The sequence below is a fragment of the Hemicordylus capensis genome, chromosome 6, assembly GCF_027244095.1.
Source record: "Hemicordylus capensis ecotype Gifberg chromosome 6, rHemCap1.1.pri, whole genome shotgun sequence".
NCBI lineage: Eukaryota > Metazoa > Chordata > Lepidosauria > Squamata > Cordylidae > Hemicordylus > Hemicordylus capensis.
This window is the reverse complement of record NC_069662.1, coordinates 36,074,193-36,091,541: the sequence shown is the minus strand read 5'-3', so window position 1 is coordinate 36,091,541 and position 17,349 is coordinate 36,074,193. Positions and strand designations below refer to the sequence as shown.

At 47.4% G+C, this 17,349-nt stretch overlaps 2 protein-coding genes across 3 annotated transcripts; both read right to left on the bottom strand.

Annotated features, from left to right (window-relative positions):
* Positions 1 to 620: 620 nt before the first annotated feature.
* On the bottom strand, positions 621 to 11,092 carry LOC128331557 (uncharacterized). 2 transcript variants are annotated; one of them, XM_053265116.1, is made up of 5 exons: positions 10,853 to 11,091; positions 10,348 to 10,536; positions 5,795 to 5,956; positions 4,510 to 4,637; positions 621 to 3,844 (listed from the first exon to the last, which is right to left on the bottom strand). In XM_053265116.1, the coding sequence occupies exons 1-5, from the start codon at positions 11,006 to 11,008 to the stop codon at positions 3,436 to 3,438; spliced, it is 1,044 nt and encodes a 347-aa protein (XP_053121091.1). In that variant the 5' UTR covers positions 11,009 to 11,091; the 3' UTR covers positions 621 to 3,435. The 2 variants fall into 2 exon arrangements, with proteins under 2 accessions (XP_053121091.1, XP_053121092.1); XM_053265117.1 differs by lacking the exon at positions 5,795 to 5,956 and having other exon boundaries at positions 10,853 to 11,092.
* A 793-nt stretch (positions 11,093 to 11,885) lies between these two features.
* LOC128328997 (brain-derived neurotrophic factor-like) lies at positions 11,886 to 17,095 on the bottom strand. Its single transcript, XM_053259344.1, has 2 exons — positions 16,972 to 17,095; positions 11,886 to 14,912 (listed from the first exon to the last, which is right to left on the bottom strand). Exons 1-2 carry the CDS (start codon positions 16,978 to 16,980, stop codon positions 14,340 to 14,342), a joined length of 582 nt encoding a protein of 193 aa, XP_053115319.1. The 5' UTR covers positions 16,981 to 17,095; the 3' UTR covers positions 11,886 to 14,339.
* Between the last annotated feature and the right edge of the window lie 254 nt (positions 17,096 to 17,349).

The following is a 17,349-nucleotide window of genomic DNA, read 5'->3' as shown; positions in this document are numbered from 1 at the left end:
GTTGTGCTTCACTGAATCCACGCGTTGATAGCCGTGGGATATGAAGGCCGTTGTTTGCTACTCCAAGCAAGACTGGGTATGGGGAGAAAAGCAAGGAGCAGAAATTGCTTCCCAGAGAGGGATGGTAATTTTAATCTGTTTTACATTATTTTTAGGCTTTAGCTACTGCTTAAGTTGTAAACTGCTGTGAAATTGTATATGGGGCTGTATAGAAATGTGTTAAATAAATAATAATAATAATACTTTAGTTTTGTAGCGGATTAAAGTCTTTGTCTCAGAGCAAGCTCATGTGAGGAAAATGCTGAATCATCCTTGCTGAGCTGCCTGACTAGGCATCTCCTAAAACTATTCTGTAATATTGGTAGGTTCAAAAGGCTGCCGCCGCCACCCCTCTTATCGACAGAGCCTGAACTTCCCTGGGCTTGGGGTGGAATCCCAGGGGAAACTCTCTTAATTTGGCTCTTGGACAAGGACAAAAAGCTTCCATGTGCAAGCCTACACATGGTGAGAAAACTGATAGCTGCTGAATGTCTGAGGACATGTTTGCACCAGAGAAAATCCCCCTTCGGCCCCCACTTTTTCCTGAGTTAAAGATCAACTTGGAGAGGCTTGCAAAAAGAAAAGAACTAAAAAACCAGTTTTATTCAATTACTACAGACTGCTTCCGTCTGAGGCTTTCTCAGCTTTTAAATACAGTTAAAAAGACTTAGTAGGTTACAAAAATAGGTTGTGTTAATGCACGCTTAAATATTTATAGAGTCTTTTGCAACACCCTAGGTAGGATGGGCATAGGTTAGCGTTATTTCAATTACGTTACAGGTAAGCAATAATAGAACATTATCAGGAATATGCAAAAGACACACCAAAAAAACAGAAATTCTAATGCAGTCTGACTAAACAAACTTTCCCCTAAGTTAATTTTCCCAAAGCCAAAGCCCTGGCTCCTTGCCTTGAACTCACCAAACTCTGGATGAAAATTCAAGCTTCCTGCTCTCCTGTCTTTCAAGGATCTGCAGAGTCACTCTGCTGCAGCCATCATCCATGGCCACACATCCTTCTGAGCACCTCCAGCCCAGCTTCTCTTCTCTCACAAAATACCTCCCCTCTTCCTGGCAACAGCCCTCGAGGTCCCACCCACCTGTTGTGCTGATTGGCTGAACCCTAGAGTTCACCAGCCTGTCAGTCAAGACAGGGTTAACTTCTGCTTAACTGTTTGGGAGAGGGGAGGATGGTCACTACAGGTTTCTTTTGTTTGTTTACACTAGAACCTTTAAATTCACCACTCAAAGCTATGTATAAAATAGTGGCTGATGGTGGCTGGTGGGCGGGGGGAGACATGCACTTAAAATTAATGTGCACATGCTTGGAACTTTGTTTTCAGAATGGAGCACAGTCCTTTCACCCCCAAATCTACTCTGTTTCCCCCTCAGACTTTCTTTTCAGCATCCTAATTTTTTTGGGGGGTGGGGGACTCCTTTTTTGTTATTGCTATTGTTAAAATACTGGGATTACAAAAAGCCTTGCTGGTCTACTGCAAGTCACCCAGACCTTTTGCCAGTAGATTCCAGTCTAGCTTGTGCCCACTCTTCTTAAATCACCAACTGGCATCCAATGGAGGGAGTTGTACTCAAAAACACACGGAAATGACAAAAGTAAAGAGGTGTAGTAGCTGAGAAATCTGCCTCCATCCAACTGGGTAGTCACCTTTGTTCAGCCTAACCTACCTCCCATATTGCTATGAGGATAAACTGGGAATGAGCTATTTGCCAGAAGGGTGGAAGACACAAGCTATATTATTAGTTGCTAATTCCAGATGTACACCTCTTTTGCACTGACCATATGTAGGTTCCTGCTAGTTTATTATTACTATTAGTTATTACATTTATATTCCCCCAGAGTGGTGTACTGCATACTTGAGTTTCTCTTTCACAACAACCCTGTGAAGTAGGTTAGGCTGAGAGAGAAGTGACTGGCCCAGAGTCACCCAGCTAGTTTCATGGCTGAATGGGGAATTGAACTCAGGTCTCCCTGGTCCTAGTCCAGCACTCTGACCACTATACCACGCTGGCTCTTTTAGCATGTTCCCTCTGTTGCATTCAAGCTAGCTATGGACCCAGCACTCTAAGCACTTCTGCAAGGATGAGGATTCAAACACCCAAATGTGAACAGGGAAAGTGTCAGCAGAAATTAAGAATCAATGTGTTTCTTGTGCCCCTTAGCAATCCTGTGAGATAACTCCTAGAATGCAGGAGTTAATGTATTTCATTTCCTTATTATTATTGTTGTTGTTATTATTATTAGATTTGATTTCTATACCGCCCTTCCAAAAATGGCTCAGGGCAGTTTACACAGAGAAATAATAAATAAGATGGATCCCTGTCCCCAAGGGGCTTACAACCTAAAAAGAAACATATGAGAGACACCAGCAACAGTCACTGGAGGTACTGTGCTGGGGGTGGATAGGGCAGTTACTCTCCCCCTGCTAAATAAAGAGAATCACCATGTTAAAAGGTGCCTCTTTACCAAGTTAGCAGGGGTAATTCATATAACACACCATAGTTTGTTGAATCTACAACTACTCCAAATCCCATCATCCCCAGCCATAATGGCCAACGTTTGAGTTCAACAAGCCTTTCTCCCAGGTAAGTCTGAACAGAAGTGCAGCTTTTATAGATAGTCCTCATTTTCTGCGGTCCCCGCACCTGTGGTTTTGCGGATCTGCAGCAGGCTAAATAGACCCGGCCTCATTATTCGCAGTTCAAAAAAATAGGCAAAATCCACCTATGTGCGGTTCCTGGGTGGCCAGAAATTACTCCTGATGTCATTTCTGGCCACCATTTGCAGCACGGAGCCAGTCTGTGGCTCTTTCTAAAAAAATGTTCCCCCGTGATTTTTCAACGAAAATCATAGGAACTGGGGTTTTAGGGAGGCATTGCTGGACAGCTGGAGACCTGGAGAGCATGGTACAGTATTTTATTGATCTTATTTCCACCTCCTCCCTGCTTTTTTTTTAGCCCTTTTTTAACCTCAGGGAACCTAATCCCCTACTTCCCATTGACTCAAGATCTCGTTATCCTCGGTTTCATTATCCACGGTTATAGGCCAGAATGGAACCCCCATGCATAACGAGGACCACCTGTGTATCTGTTCGGATCATATTGTCCTAAAGCTAAAAATACAAGTTACAATAACAAACAACCCCCCTGACCAACAAAAAAACCCCTCTTCTAATCGGATACTTGTGAATCTGGAATTGATTGTTGCAGAACAACACACCACAAATTCTGTCTTTTTCTAAATGGCTCCAAATGTAATGCTCTGTGGCCGCTTAGCAAAATGAGCACAAGGGGCAAGTGATAGATATATATTTTCTGATTTTTCGAGTGGGAGAAGGGAGGGGGCCAAAACGCCTGAACTGTTGCCACACCCGGCCTTTTACACTGGCACAAATTTGCCGCTTCCATAGCATTTATACTCCGTCTCATACATGTGTGGCACGCACATGATCTCTACCACGGGCACTTTGCAGGAGACTGTGGGTGGCTTCTCTACTGGGCAGAAGCGGTCCCAGGTGCGCTTGTAGTCATGGGGTGGTTGGTAAGACTCCTGTTTCAAAGTGAGTAGGCCTCGGTGTGGCACAGCGGCTGTTTTCGGGCCCAGGCGAGGCACCCGGGTGGCGAGCTTGAACTGACTGATGTCCCGCATTGGTCCAGGCACGCGGATCAGAGGGTAGGAATCCCGTGCCTGGGGGTTCTCCTTCAAGCCATGGCCCCGGCATTTTGGGAAACCCTCACACTGCCAGTATGTGAGGGCATCCTTCCGCGGATAGCCTTGTAGTTCCTTCCTACAAGGGGGGAGAGAGAGAGAGAGAGAGAGAGAGAGAGAGAGAGAGAGAGAGAGAATATGAATGAGAACAGTGGTAGAACTGGAGCTCCTGATTTCTCTGGAAGAGAAATTAACCCCAGTAGCTTAGAAAAGGGATATTTGGGCAGAATTTAACAGATAAGGCCATGCATGTCCTGCTACAGGTCACTGTGATGTAGTGGTTAGAATGCCTGACTTGGAGTGGAAAAACCTGGATTCAAATCCCCACTCATCTGCAAAGCTCAGTGGGTGACACTCGGCCGATCACACTCAGCCTAACCTACTCATTTCCGGTTGTTGTGAGGATAAAATGTGGGGGTGGACCTTGTGCGGTGCTCTGAGCTCCTTGAAGGAAGGGCAAAACAGAAATGTAACGAATAATGTTCTGTAGAAAGTGGTATTCCCTGCTGAATTCAGCTTCCCAAGAACTGCCTTTCTTATAAAAAAGCAAGTTTCTAGTCTCTCCGATTACAAAAATAATCTTGACACTGAATGGGCATTGCTTAACAAAAGAAGCATGACAAACTGCTGAATAAGATTTCCAGAGCTCAGAGCGAGGGATTCTTGTGTCCAGTAAAGCAGGCCTTGAGCATTTTTTAGCCTACTTTTTAGCCTAGGCAAGAGGAGAATAGATGTGCCACTTACTCTGTGAAGGCCCGGAAGTCCTGGGTGGTGATGGACATATAGGGTTCATTGAGTCGTAGAACGGCCTTGTCACGGACGTAGAAGGGGGTGCCCACCAGCGCTTTATTCTCTGTACTAGCCACAATGTTCTGCAGGGAGGAATAGGAAAAGGCCACCATGGGAGGTGGAAGTCTTGGACTTCTCAGCCAGCCCCTCCCTTCATTGCAGAAGAATTGGCAGAGAGGGCTCACCCCAACTTAATCCTAGCCTCCATCTCTCACATACACACACAGTGTGACACACCAGCAAAACAGAAAGGAATACCAAAAACCAAGGTGAGAGGGGGAAAGGACAAGGAAGAAGCTTTAGTCTTGATACTAAGATTGGAAATTGTTTAAAAATGTCAAGAATCCACAGCACAAGTCTGATGAGAATAAAGAGGGCAAAGGGCACAGACTCTTCTTCCCCTGATTCCCTTCCCTTCCCTTCCCTTTCCCTGGAAGACCAATTAATTCTTGCTTTTACTGTTTTACTCTCATTGTTGTAAGCTGCTGTGGGTGTAGTCAGGAAGATGGGATATAAATTTTAAATAAAGAGATACCAAGCCTGAATAATAATCTGTCCCATTTTATGGACATATTGGCTGACATCCAGACTGTATTGCTGTGCTTGTGCAACAAAGCTGTGCTAGTGCCAGGCTGCACAGCTTCAGCCCTCCAGCTGTTGTTGGACTACAACTCCCATCATCCCTGATTTCTGGCCACTGTGGCTGGGGATGCTGGGAGTTCTAGTTCACCAACCGCTCAAGGGCTGAAGTTGTGCAAGATGGTAAAGTAGCCACACAAAGTCATGGGGATGTCTGAAGTTGCCTTCTTGTGCAAAAGTTCCCGGCAAAATATACAAGGAACAGGTCTCACACAGCAGATGGTGTGCTATGTTGTGGTGCATGCAGAAACATGTTGCCACTAGCCAGGGATGTAGTCACAAATTCAAAAGGTCTATCTAGCTCAGTATTCTCTACACAGACTGGCAGTGGCTTCTCCAAGGATGCAGGCAGGAATCTCTCTCAGCCCTATCTTGGAGAAACCAGAGAGGGAGCTTGAAACCTAGATACTCTTCCCAGAGTGGCTCCACCCCTAAGGGGAATATCTTACAGTGCTCATACTTCTAGTCTCCCATTCAAATGCAACCAGGGTGGACCCTGCTTAGCTAAGGTGACAAGTCATGCTTGCTACTATAAGACCAGCTCTCCTTTCATAAGCACAGCAATACAGTCTTCCCTCGCTGCCCTGAGGATACTAGATACCTTAGATGCACCATTCTCGTGATGAGCAGCCAGCCCGAATGGCTGAGGACCAGCATGAAAGGTGGGGTCATGTGGCAGGTTGGGCCAGCCAGGGAAGCGGTCTCTCATTTCGCTCTTTTGGTTGCCCATAGTCAGTGGGAACCTCCATGCTCTCAGCTTCAGCTATAGGGGAGAGAAGAGAAGCATGGAGAAGGGGAATTATAATGAGAAGAGACTGGTGGTTGTAGCTGGACAAGGGTGCCCTCTGGTGCAAAAAAAAAAAAAAGAGGGTGCTCTATCTTCTGTAAGTTTATTTGTTACATCATCCCATCCTTCTTTCGGGGGCTCTTCCAAACAGCGATATATTAAGAACATCCCTGCTGGATCAGACTCAAGGCCCATTTAGTTCAGCATCCTGTTTCCAACAGTAGCCCCCAGATGCTTCTGGGAAGCTCACAGGCAAGAGGTGAGGGCATGCCCTCTCTCCTGCTGTGGCTCCCCTGCAACTGATATTTAGAGGCATCTTCCCTCTGAGGCTGCAGGTGGCCTATAGACAGACTAGTAGCCATTCACTGATAGACCTGCCCCTTTTAAAGTCATACAGGCTGGTGGCCATCACCATATCATGTGGCAGAGAACTCCATAGGTTAATTATGTGCTGTGTGAAAAACTGCTTCCTTCTCTTGGTCCTAAACTTCCTGGCAATCAGTTTCATGGGGTGATCCTTGGTTGTAATGTTGTGAGAAAGGGAGAAAACATTCGATCACTCTCTTCACACCATGCATCATTCCAACTTCAGGGCACATTATGACAAATAAATAAAAGCACACACTGTCCGAGAACATCACATTATATTCTTTGCACCATCTGCTGGCAATCTCTGAATAGTGTTTTTCCAAACTTTTTAAATTCTAACTTGTGGGTGGGGTGGAAGAGACAGAATTCATTTAGATTGCACTAACAACATTATGTGAAGTCCTGTATATTGTGTGGATTTCTTATATATTGTTGAAATTTGCCCTTAGGTTGGAATATATCACCATGTGGAAGTGTCCCGGAGATTTCAGGGTAGAGACTGGATAGGCTGAGAGACAGCAGCTGCTGGCATTCTAAGCAGTGACTCAAATGCAGATCTGTGTGTCAATATGCAGTTCATCGCAGTGTGTGTCACGGGGTGCAGCAGACCATTCATTTCATCCTTTGAGCCACTATTCTGCATTCGGTTCCACCCACAATGTTGCACCTGGCTCTGGTCAGCGCTGGCTTCTTGCCATGCATTTACCACATGAAGGGAACAGCAACAAGCCACCCTGCCCTAGCGATGGGAAGGCTTTTGTGGGAGGATTAGGCCTCACTAGAGCAACCGCTAGGAAAGGTGGGCCTTTCCTAACAAGGAAAAAAGCCTGGGAAATTCAAACCCAAAGGACCAATCCAGTGGACTGGGCAGGGATTTCTGGCTCAGCCACCTACTGGAGAGGAGAAAGTGTTGGTCTGTGAGTTCAGTCTGTCCCAGAAGGGCCCCAAGGCAGCAGCAGGCTGAGCTGCTGGAGATGTGGGAAGGCCACAGCCTGTGTGTAGTAAAGACCAGTGTCGCTAGATGCATTGGGGAAATTATTTTTCTTTTCTGTGTTACTTGAAATCTGTGTTGCCTAAGTTAATAAAAACTCTCTCTTATAATTTTTCAGTTTGCAAACCTTTTCTTTAAATCTAATAACAAACCCTTGTTGGTTAAGTGTGCCATTTTCATTTGGGTTTGCTTTGGTCACATGCCCTAAGAGCCCCTGGTGGTGCAGTGGTAAAACTGCCGCCCTGTAACCAGAAGGTTGCAAGTTCAATCCTGACGAAGGGGCTCAAGGTTGACTCAGCCTTCCATCCTTCTGAGGTCGGTAAAATGAGTACCCAGAATGTTGGGGGCAATATGCTACATCATTGTAAACCGCTTAGAAAGCTCCGGCTATAAAGTGGTATATAAATGTAAGTGCTATTGCTATTGCTATGCCTCTGAAAGCCTAGGACTGCTCAGGCCTTTTGGGAGGGTTATGCCACTTTCCACCCACCCGCCAGGAACCTTCTATAAAGCGTAGGTTTCCCCACATCAAAATAAAGTGGATGGTGGCAGCCTACTTTGAATCCCTTATTGTCAAGGATTCAACCCCAGTGAACTCCCCCTCCTCCTCTGGCTCGGGTAGGAGACGTGACGGAGAGGCAGAGGTTTGTTGCCATTCAGCAAAAGTGGCAAATGCTTGAGGTGAATGGCTTATGCTAGTGTTCTGCATTGTAAGGCAAGGGGGCCAGGGGTGCCCTTCCACTACCCTAAGTGTGGCTCCCTAATTGCTTATTGGGCCTGTGCAAGGCTTTCGCTAAAGCTGAATACATTGCACGGTCCCCCTGGCACCATGTGGAGATGACCATTCTTACTGTGTGGTGCTGTGCTGTGCCCAGAGCTGGGAGTGGGGCTCCTTTAAGGGAAACGGGGTAGGGATATGCAAACCAGTTTGAGGGTTCAGTTCGGGGGTTCGACAGTTCAGGGTCAAACAACACACAAACACCCGAAGTTCAGGGGGTTCACAATTTTAAATTAAAAAAAAACATTATTATTATTATTATTATTACCTTTTACTCCCCTTGGCAGAGTTCCTGGAGGCGGGGGTGTATGTTTGTCCGCAGAGGTTCCTCCTCCCTCCGCCAGCCTTCTAAATCACCCCCTCGCCCATTTCAGGCGCTCTTTGGTTGGTTTTCGGCCTTCACCCAGCGGCCATGTTGGGGGCTGGGTGCCTGTGCACATGGCCTCTGCGTGGGGCCATGCAGAGGCCATGTGCGCAGACGCCCCGCCCCCAACATGGCTGCTGGGTGAAGGCCGAAAACTGGCCGAAGAGTGCCCGAACTGGGCGAGGGGGTGATTTAGAAGGCTGGCGGAAGGAGGGGCAACCTCCGCGGACACCCCCTGCTGCCTCCAGGAACTCCCCTGAGGGGAGTAAAAGGTTAAAAAATAATAATTAAAGAATTTTAAGATCACGAACCCCCCCAAACTGGCCCGGTTGGGTTTGAGGCTGGTCCGGTCTCCAACCGAACCAGGCCAGCTGGTTCCGGGCACATCCCTAAAATGGAGTCCTCTTGAGTCCCTGCACCATCTTGGAAGGCTTGCTTGAAATGCTGGGCGCTGTAGCTCTTCCCAGTGCTTTCTTCCTGGAGCTCTTAAGAGAGGGTGCTTTCTCTCTTAAAGGAGGCCACCAGAGGCCATCGCCTCACCTGCCTCAGGCAGGAACTGCCCCTGGTTGATGAGCCTCGAGCCCACAAGCCTGAAGTCTGCTCAGTTCCTGCCTTGGGCTACACTCCCTTTGCAAACAATCCAGGAGTCTCTGCTCCCAATAGCCACCTTCTCTCTGGATGAATCCTAAGCACACTTACTTGCAGGGCTGTCCTTAGGGCAACAGGGGCAAGCAGGGCGACCGCCCCAGGCCCTGCTCTTTTAACCCCCATTAAAATTAACTGGAAGGGGCCCCACACTGGCTGATTTGCCCCAGCCCCTGTACCCTGCCAGACCTATCTAAGGACAGCCCTGCTTACTTGGGAGTAACTCCATGAACTCAGTGTGAATTACTCTTGAGTAAACATGCATAGTTGCATCTGATGAAGCGGATGGTAGTTCATGAACATTTGTGCTACAATAAATCTGTAAGTCTTTATAGTGCCGCAAAATCCTTTATGGTTTTTGCTATAATGGATAAACTCACTGAAAATAACTGGACAGCAAGCATGCAGAGTTGTTAGTCACAACTAAGCACCACTGAAATCAATGACACAGATTTGTTATAACCAGCTGAAGGCCCGCTGGTTTCAATGGGACTAAGACATGGTGAATATAAGTCCTATTAATTTCAGTGGGAACGTATGCACTGGGATCCCAGTACCTAAGGGAGAGGAGACCCATGTTTGCCCCTCTCCTGAAGAAAATAAGGAAGGGTGGAGATGGAGGGTCTTCTGGAGATGGGTGGCCCAGGTTCTTTGAACCCATCCATTCAATTATAGCTACACCCCTGAACAGGGGTGTAACTATAATAGGGCAAGGGGAGACAGTTGTCTGGGGGGGCCCACTGCCTTGCCCCCCCAGAGGCAAGTCACATGACTGACTCCTCTAGCCACGCACCCGCCTGGACTTCCTTCAGTTGTATTCATCCTCCGAAACTGATGTGAGTGTTAAGACCTGGAGCTACCAAAACAGCATGTCTTTCTCTAGTACCATTAAATAACTTGCATCGTCCACAATTTACAAAACCTTTTAAAAATAATTTAGGATGATGTTCTATTGTGGCACATAGGTTTATATATTGTTACCACTATTCAGCCTCATTTCTTTACTTCATGAGCTGAGCTTCAGTGAGGGGAGGGCATTTTAAAATCTTGTCTCGGGGCCCACTCCAACCTTGCTACGCTCCTGCCCCTGTACCTTGTACAGCCCAATGGGATCCTACTCATTCCTTTCCTAGCAAGGCCAATCTCCTCCCTCTTTTACCCCATTTTCTGCACCAAGCAAGCGCCCAGAGCCGCCCCTCTCCCCTCAAATGCCCGCTTACCTTCTCTCTCAAATCTTTATTGTAAAGGACTTCCCAGTGCAGGGCGGCGACAGAGTGCCGGGGCTGACTCAGAACTCCCCCATGGGTCTTCTTGTCGTGGGCGAGTTGTGTGGTGGTAGCCAGCCGTGGAATGACCTCATCTCGCCACACGTTCTCAGAGGCGGGGGGCAGGGGCTCGTGGAGCGTCGACTAGTGACGAGCGGGGGGGGGGGGAGTGAGAAGAGCACACATGGGAAGAACAGCCGAGAAAAGCGGCGGGTGCACGCCCGCAAATACAACCCAGGTGTCTTGGCCCCCAATCGACCCCACTCCCCTCCTCCAGTCTGAGGACCCAGGCGTCCGGGACCTAGACATGACTAGTCTTTGCTAGTGCCTTTTTGCCGAAAGTCCAGAAATCCTAGATCAACTCTACCCCACCGCGAAACCAGATTCCCACGAATGCAAACGGAACCAAGCAGCCCCCAGTCCGAAACTCACTCTTTTCAGGGTTTTGGAATTTACTCACTCGTGCATAGGGCGGCGGAAAGGGTAATGGGGGGCGATAGTTGAGCCCCACTCCGCTGCTAGTCAGTCTCCAGTCTTGCCTGCGTCCCTGGGCGGGCGCCTGCACCCCAGAATCCACCTCCCAGCCGAAGGGGAAGCCGGAGAAAGTGCCCGCCATCCCCGATTCTGCTTTTTGGACATGGTTGCTTGCAGAGACTGCGACGCCTGCTACCAGCGGCGCCCGAAAAGGGGCGGGACGAGCAGAACGTTTGTGACAAAGGTTGCCATGGAAATAGAACGCTTAGCAGCCCGGCGTCCCCCCCGCCCCGGGTTCGACACCAAGGTTCTACTGTGGGTCGGAGTGGGGAGGGAGTGCGATGCCAGGACTCCTGGGTTCGCAAGAAGGAATTGCTACTGCTCAATAGATATTCAGTGAAGTGTCGAAGGCAATGCCTGACCGTAACTTCAGTCCTGTGCAGCTTTGAGTCCTATCCATGTATACTCAGCGTCAGAATAAAGTTCCACTGTGTTCAGTGAGTTTGATTGTATTGCCACAGGTTTGAGTGAGTTGGAATTATGAGTTCCTTCCTGAAATGTTACGGGGTTAATTAATTTAGCAAAACTGGGAAGATTTTGTTTTCACCAATTACTACGGTACTGAAATTGGTTTCTGTGTGGGTTTTGAAATTGGTTTCTGTATGGGAGAATCTTCTGGTCCAGTGGGTGTATTACTGGGGGACTCAGAGGTTTGTTGGTGGTGGTTTAATATCCCCAGTTCCTTATGTGTAAGGGTTGCTTGAGGATATCTCGTTTCAACGCATTTTGCGCAAAAATACCTCCTTGGATTGGGCTGAAACCGTGTGCATTCCGTAGAGAATAGTCTTCCTGTAACAGGTATTTATGATATGTGATAACTCAAAGCTTATTTTGGGGTGCATGGGCATGAAAATTTAAGTTTTCTATTCAGGTTCTTGCTCATACATCTTTCTCTTTGTCTCTGTGGTGAATACGGAAGTAGGAACCAGTTGCAGAATCGTTTTCACTACATCCCTCTCTCAGATTAACGTTTTATTAGATAATATTTCACGTTACAGAGAATGGAAAAATAGGAGGTGAATAAACTTTCCTTGAAAAACATGGTCGTCAGGCAATAAAGCCTTGCAATTCCACTTTTAGCCATCAGGGGGCACTCAGGCCCAGACAACACTTTCCTTCTTAGAGGTTGTGGGGATTCCTCAGAGCAACGTTGGGGGGAATTGGAAGCGGGAGGAGGAAGTTTATGTGCGTAAAATGTAGCTTGTTGGGACTGAGAGGCGTTAGGAAAGCTGGATAGAACTAACTAGGAAAGCAGCAGATAGAACTGGTCGTCTCCAGTTTGACAAGTAGGTAGGTTTGGAGAGCTTGCAGATTCACCCCAGTTTAGAGCAGCATTTGATACAGGAAAACATGTTTATGAAATACACACAGAGAAAAAGGAAATTATCAGATAACACAGATTCTTAACAGGGCGGGGGGGTGGGCAATCAAAAGATTTAAGTTTGTTTCTATATGCAGGACAAGCCAGCCCTACTATCTAAACCAGATTCTGGCACTCTTCACATGTTATGTTCAACACTCGCACAATCTGTGTACAATCAATGTATACAAATACAGATCTGTATGCAGGTACAGTTATTCACATATTATGCTGAACACAGGTACAGCAATACACTTCCTATTCATGTCTTGCATTTCGGGGAGCTTGGACTCAGGTTTTCTTTTGAAATTAATGCAGGTACAGCCATATTCACACATATTCACACATATACCCGCCTCCCCAAGTCAGCATTTGGCACTTTGCCTCAGGCACCACAGTCTTGGCTCCTCATTGGATTAAGAAGTCTAGATCTAAAGTGAGTTTATCACATCAAAGGGACAGATGGGCCAGGAAGATGAGAGAAGGGTCAATGTTTCTGCATAAAAATGGTCACTTTGAAGTGTACTAACATCTCATCAAACGGTTCCCATACCAAAGGACGAGAAAACACATTTCATAAGACTCTCCACACTGCCTTCATGCAGTTTAGTTTTATAGAGGCCTTACGATATCAACAGCAAAACGGGTGGCGGAAGGATTTGTCCAGTGTGTGCCTTTCAAGCTATTATCATACGAACGCTGGGATTCCTCAGAAGCTTGTGAGAGGTTCGCTGGCAGAGGGAGCCAACCACCTACCGGCACACCCCTGCCACACCCCCTTCAATTGATGTCAGATGCAGGGGGTGTGGCTGGGGCACCAGGCATGGCCCCTGATTGGCAGTGGCCCAGGTTCTTTGAACCCATTTGCTCAGTGGTGGCTCCGCCCCTGGAGAGGTTCCGTAATGTGAAGATCACATTAATGTGGTGGATGAGTTTCAGTTATTGAACTACTTCTGAGATGAGGTGAAGGAAAACACTCTGCATTCTAGGGGGCGCCCTCAGCTTATGCAGGACGTGTGTAACCCTGGCTTACACACCTGTGGAGCACCTGTGGAGTCAATCAGGAGAGGCCATGCTGCTTTGCTTCCTGGTCATTGGGGGGGAGGACTGCACGTGCCCCCTAGGTCAGTGTTCTTCGTTATAAGGCCCAGGGGCCAGTGGCAGCTCCTGTCCACCCTAAATTAAGGCTCCCTGATTGTTTATTAGGCCTGTGTAAAGCTGTGCCCAAAGCTGAATACTCTGCACAGTCTCTCTGGCACCCTGTGGAGGCAAGCATTCCCACCATGATGCAGTGCTGTGTTTTGCCCAACACGGGCGGGGGGGGCTCCTTTAAAGGAAATGGAGCCCTCTTGAGTCCCTCCCTGCACCATCTTGGAAGGCTTGCTTGGTGTGCTGGGAGTGTAGCCCTTCTCCATTCTTTCCTCCTAGAGCTCGTAAAGGGCCCTCCCAGCACCAAGAAAAGTGCATTACTGTGCAGAGGTCAGCACAGTGGGGAATGGCTCTCATTTGGAAGTTTTTTGTTTGTTTCTTTGCTTGCCATAGAGGCCCCTGCTTGAAAAATAGTGAAGACCACTGCCCTAGCCAATGATAACCCATGTTGGATCTAGGGGCCACACTAGTCCATGCTAACATGTCCTGTGCTGTGGTGGTGCGAGGGAAATAGACATGCTTCAGCCAGCCAGAAATGACCACACGGACTGCACCTTTCTCCCCACCACCCCCTCTACTGCCCAGGGGCGTAACTATAATAGGGCAAGGGAAGACAGTTGTCTGGGGGCCCACTGCCTTGGAGGCCCCCCCCCCGAGGCAAGTCACATGACTGACTCCCCCAGCCGCACAACCGCCCAGGCTTCCTTCAGTTGTATTTATCCTCCGAAATTGATGTGAGTGGTAAGACCTGGAGCTACCAGAACAGCATGTCTTTCTCTAGTACCATTAACTGACTTGCATCGTCCACAATTTACAAAGCCTTTAAAAAAATAATTTAGGATGATGTGGGGGAGGCATTTTAAAATCTTGTCTCTGGGCCCACTCCAACCTTGCTGCGTCCCTGCTACTGCCTTACATCCAGCTGGTCTGGGTGGACAGGTTGCAGAGCGCAGATGCATGAAGTGTCGATCCTTATCCAGCGCCAGGCCACAATGTTGTGAGAATCTGCAGTGAGCGCCTGCACAAAGGACTGTTTCGTCTTGCACTCAGAGATCCAGAGACGTCGGTCCACCCCGCGGCAGCCGCCTGCGGTGGCTTTACATTTGGTCTCAAAGAAATACTGCCTAAGCCGGCCTTTGGGTGTCTGGACCTCAGAAAGCACTGTCACATTGTCGCCACGGATGTCCAAAGCCGTATGCTTGTCTGCTACCCAGTGACTTACAGTATCACACACTGGCTTCTCTGCCTGGACAGTGGAGTTCTCCACCAAAGGCCGCACGGTAGGCTCAAGTCGAGAGAAGATGGCCTGTGGAAAGAACTGCTCCCTGTCCCCTAGCAGATCTTCAGTGCAGAGGACCTCAGAGGTGTTGAGGAGGGCACTAGTGTTGGTGGGAAGTGGGGTAGCATGAAGAAGGGGTAGCAGTAGGGTGATCATGGCATGAGACAGAATAAGCATCACACCCTGCATGGTGGTGACCTGTGTGGGGAGAAAGAAATGTTTCTCAAAACGTGCTCTGTCAAACACTAAGGCCGATTGATTGATTGATTTGGTCTATCCCGCCTCCATCATTTCTCCTCTATCATCCACTGTCTCGGTCTACAAGAACAGCTAAAGTCAAGGGCCTTTTGATGGCAGGGTGGGGGGGAATGCTAAGGAAGCTCTCAGAATCTCACCTTGTGATGGACCAGAATATTTTAAAATGGGGAAGGGTGTTAGGTGGCAGCAACCACACCCACACCTGCTCAGTGCCTCCTTAGAGCACCCCTCAATGGCAGAGCACGTTCACCTTCGGTAAGGGATTTTATCTGGGAAGGATTATGGAGAACAAGCAGAAGGTTGCTGGTTCGAATCCCCGCTGGTATGTTTCCCAGACTATGGGAAACACCTATATTGGGCAGCAGCAATCTAGGAAGATGCTGAAAGGCATAATCTCACACTGTGCGGGATGAGGCAATGGTTAACCCCTCCTGTATTTTACCAAAAGAAAACCACAGGGCTCTGTGGGCGCCAGGAGTCGACACCAACTTGGTGGCACACTTTACTTTACTAGCAGTGAGAGAATACCGTACTGAGTGATATAACCATATTTACTGGGTGAGCTATTTTTGGTTGGATACAGTGTAAGGCAGCTCCTGCTATCCCAGACAGAAACTAAAAATATAATTATTATCTACATCATATAAACCCAGCTCATTTTCCCACCAAACAACTGGTGATGCAAATTATGTTGAATAAAAACTTTCCTTCCCAACAATCGACAAATTCAATTAAATCTTTCCATTACATGAGGGGCACCTCATTCATTCCTGCAGCTATTAAACTTTTTGTAGCTAAAGTATATCCACAGCTTATGTATGGAGCCCAGTTGGGCCACTTTGGCAACTTTACCCCCGTGGAAGCTATACAAACAGGATTCCTTAGATCCATATTCCAGGTGCCTTGCTGTGTTTCAAACTCCGTTCTCAGACGGGAGGCAGGAGTCACCACTCTGGAATTTGGCTATTGGCGGTGCATTACCCTTTGGTTAAAACTCTATTTCTCTCAAGTGGGTTTGGCTTCATTAACATTGACTGATGGGTTTAATTCAAAATGGAAGCTGATGGTTAAAACTAAATTACAACATTATGGGCTCCTGCAGGTTGAACTTATTAGGCTTGGACATCTCCAAGGCACGAGGGCCATTAAACAGTGCATTCTCAATACCTAATTACAAGGCGAAGCAGCTAGAATACTGAGAGGCTTGTACATGGGTAATCAGCTTTTTAATCTGAAACCTGCTGACTACTTAACATATGAATCCCAAAATTTAAGCGTGCTCTAACTCTCAATGCTCTTGCTATAGCTGTTTTAGAGGGGAAGTTTAAGGGGATTCCATACTCTTTGCAATTATGCCCCTGCGGCTCAGGCACTATTGAATCCACCGCCCATGTCAATCTTATTTTGTGGCTTTTACAAGGATATCCGTACAAATTTTATCTCAACAATTTTGAATAGGCCATACTGATGACTTTTATCTTGATTTCTTGCTGTCCAGTTTTAATGCTATGATTTCTGATTCGGTGGGTGGCCAAGTTCTGCTATATTGTCTGCAAATCTCGAAATGTATTCTTGTGATGTTGTCTTGTCTGGTCAATGACCGAGATAAAGTGATTCTGAACACCTTCCTTAAATTTGGTATAAACTGTGGAAGGGAAGTTTAAATGGAAAGAAAAACATGACTGAAAGTCATGAAGATGTGAGAAGTAGCCCCGTGGGCTACAGAACCTTTGCTCCCCAGGACACGTTACTGTCTGTGAAGTCCCAAACATCTCTCTGTCATAAGGACTAGGCTTGAATGAAATGAAAGCCAAAGTTCTGAAAGTTCCAAACTGTGATTGTCAGGGAAACTCTGCATTTGGAAAATCATCATAGTCCAGGCAATGCCCTCTCACCCATCTGTTGTAATACGAATTTTCCAACCTTTCCAGACTAACACAAGCCTTTGACCACAGCCTGCCGCATGGCACCCAGTTTTCCTTAGGGGGGGGTAGTTTACCTTTGCCATCCTGGATCTGACCTTCTTTTTCTCCTTTTCTCCCCCTTTCTGTCTTTTCACATTTATGCTCAGATGATATTCAGATTGCTGCTAGCAGGATCCACTTGGTCATAATAACAGTTTCTGACAGCTACTATCGGGTACAGCAAACAAAGTCAAAGCCCTAAGTGTCATTGTATCCAGATCCGATGACACTTTGGACTTCAACTTCTTGTTTGCTATACCAACTAGTATCTGCTGAATTTGCTGCTGGGTAGTTGCAAACATAGCTCAAAGCAGAGGCCTAGCACAGAGCAAGTTGGCAGGACTAAGCACGAATCTGCAGGATTTGTAGGCATTTTAGGGGTTTTATGGTGATACCAGCCAGTGTTCCCTCTA

Bases quoted from the DNA above. Each gene is read 5' to 3' on its own strand.
- LOC128331557 (XM_053265116.1), bottom strand. From the start codon at position 11,008: ATGGCGGGCACTTTCTCCGGCTTCCCCTTCGGCTGGGAGGTGGATTCT. The intron at 10,537-10,852 runs GTGAGTAAATTC...GCTCGTCACTAG, and splicing joins TTCCGCCGCCCTATGCACGA to TCGACGCTCCACGAGCCCCT. The intron at 5,957-10,347 runs GTAAGCGGGCAT...TCTCCCCTATAG, and splicing joins ATAAAGATTTGAGAGAGAAG to CTGAAGCTGAGAGCATGGAG.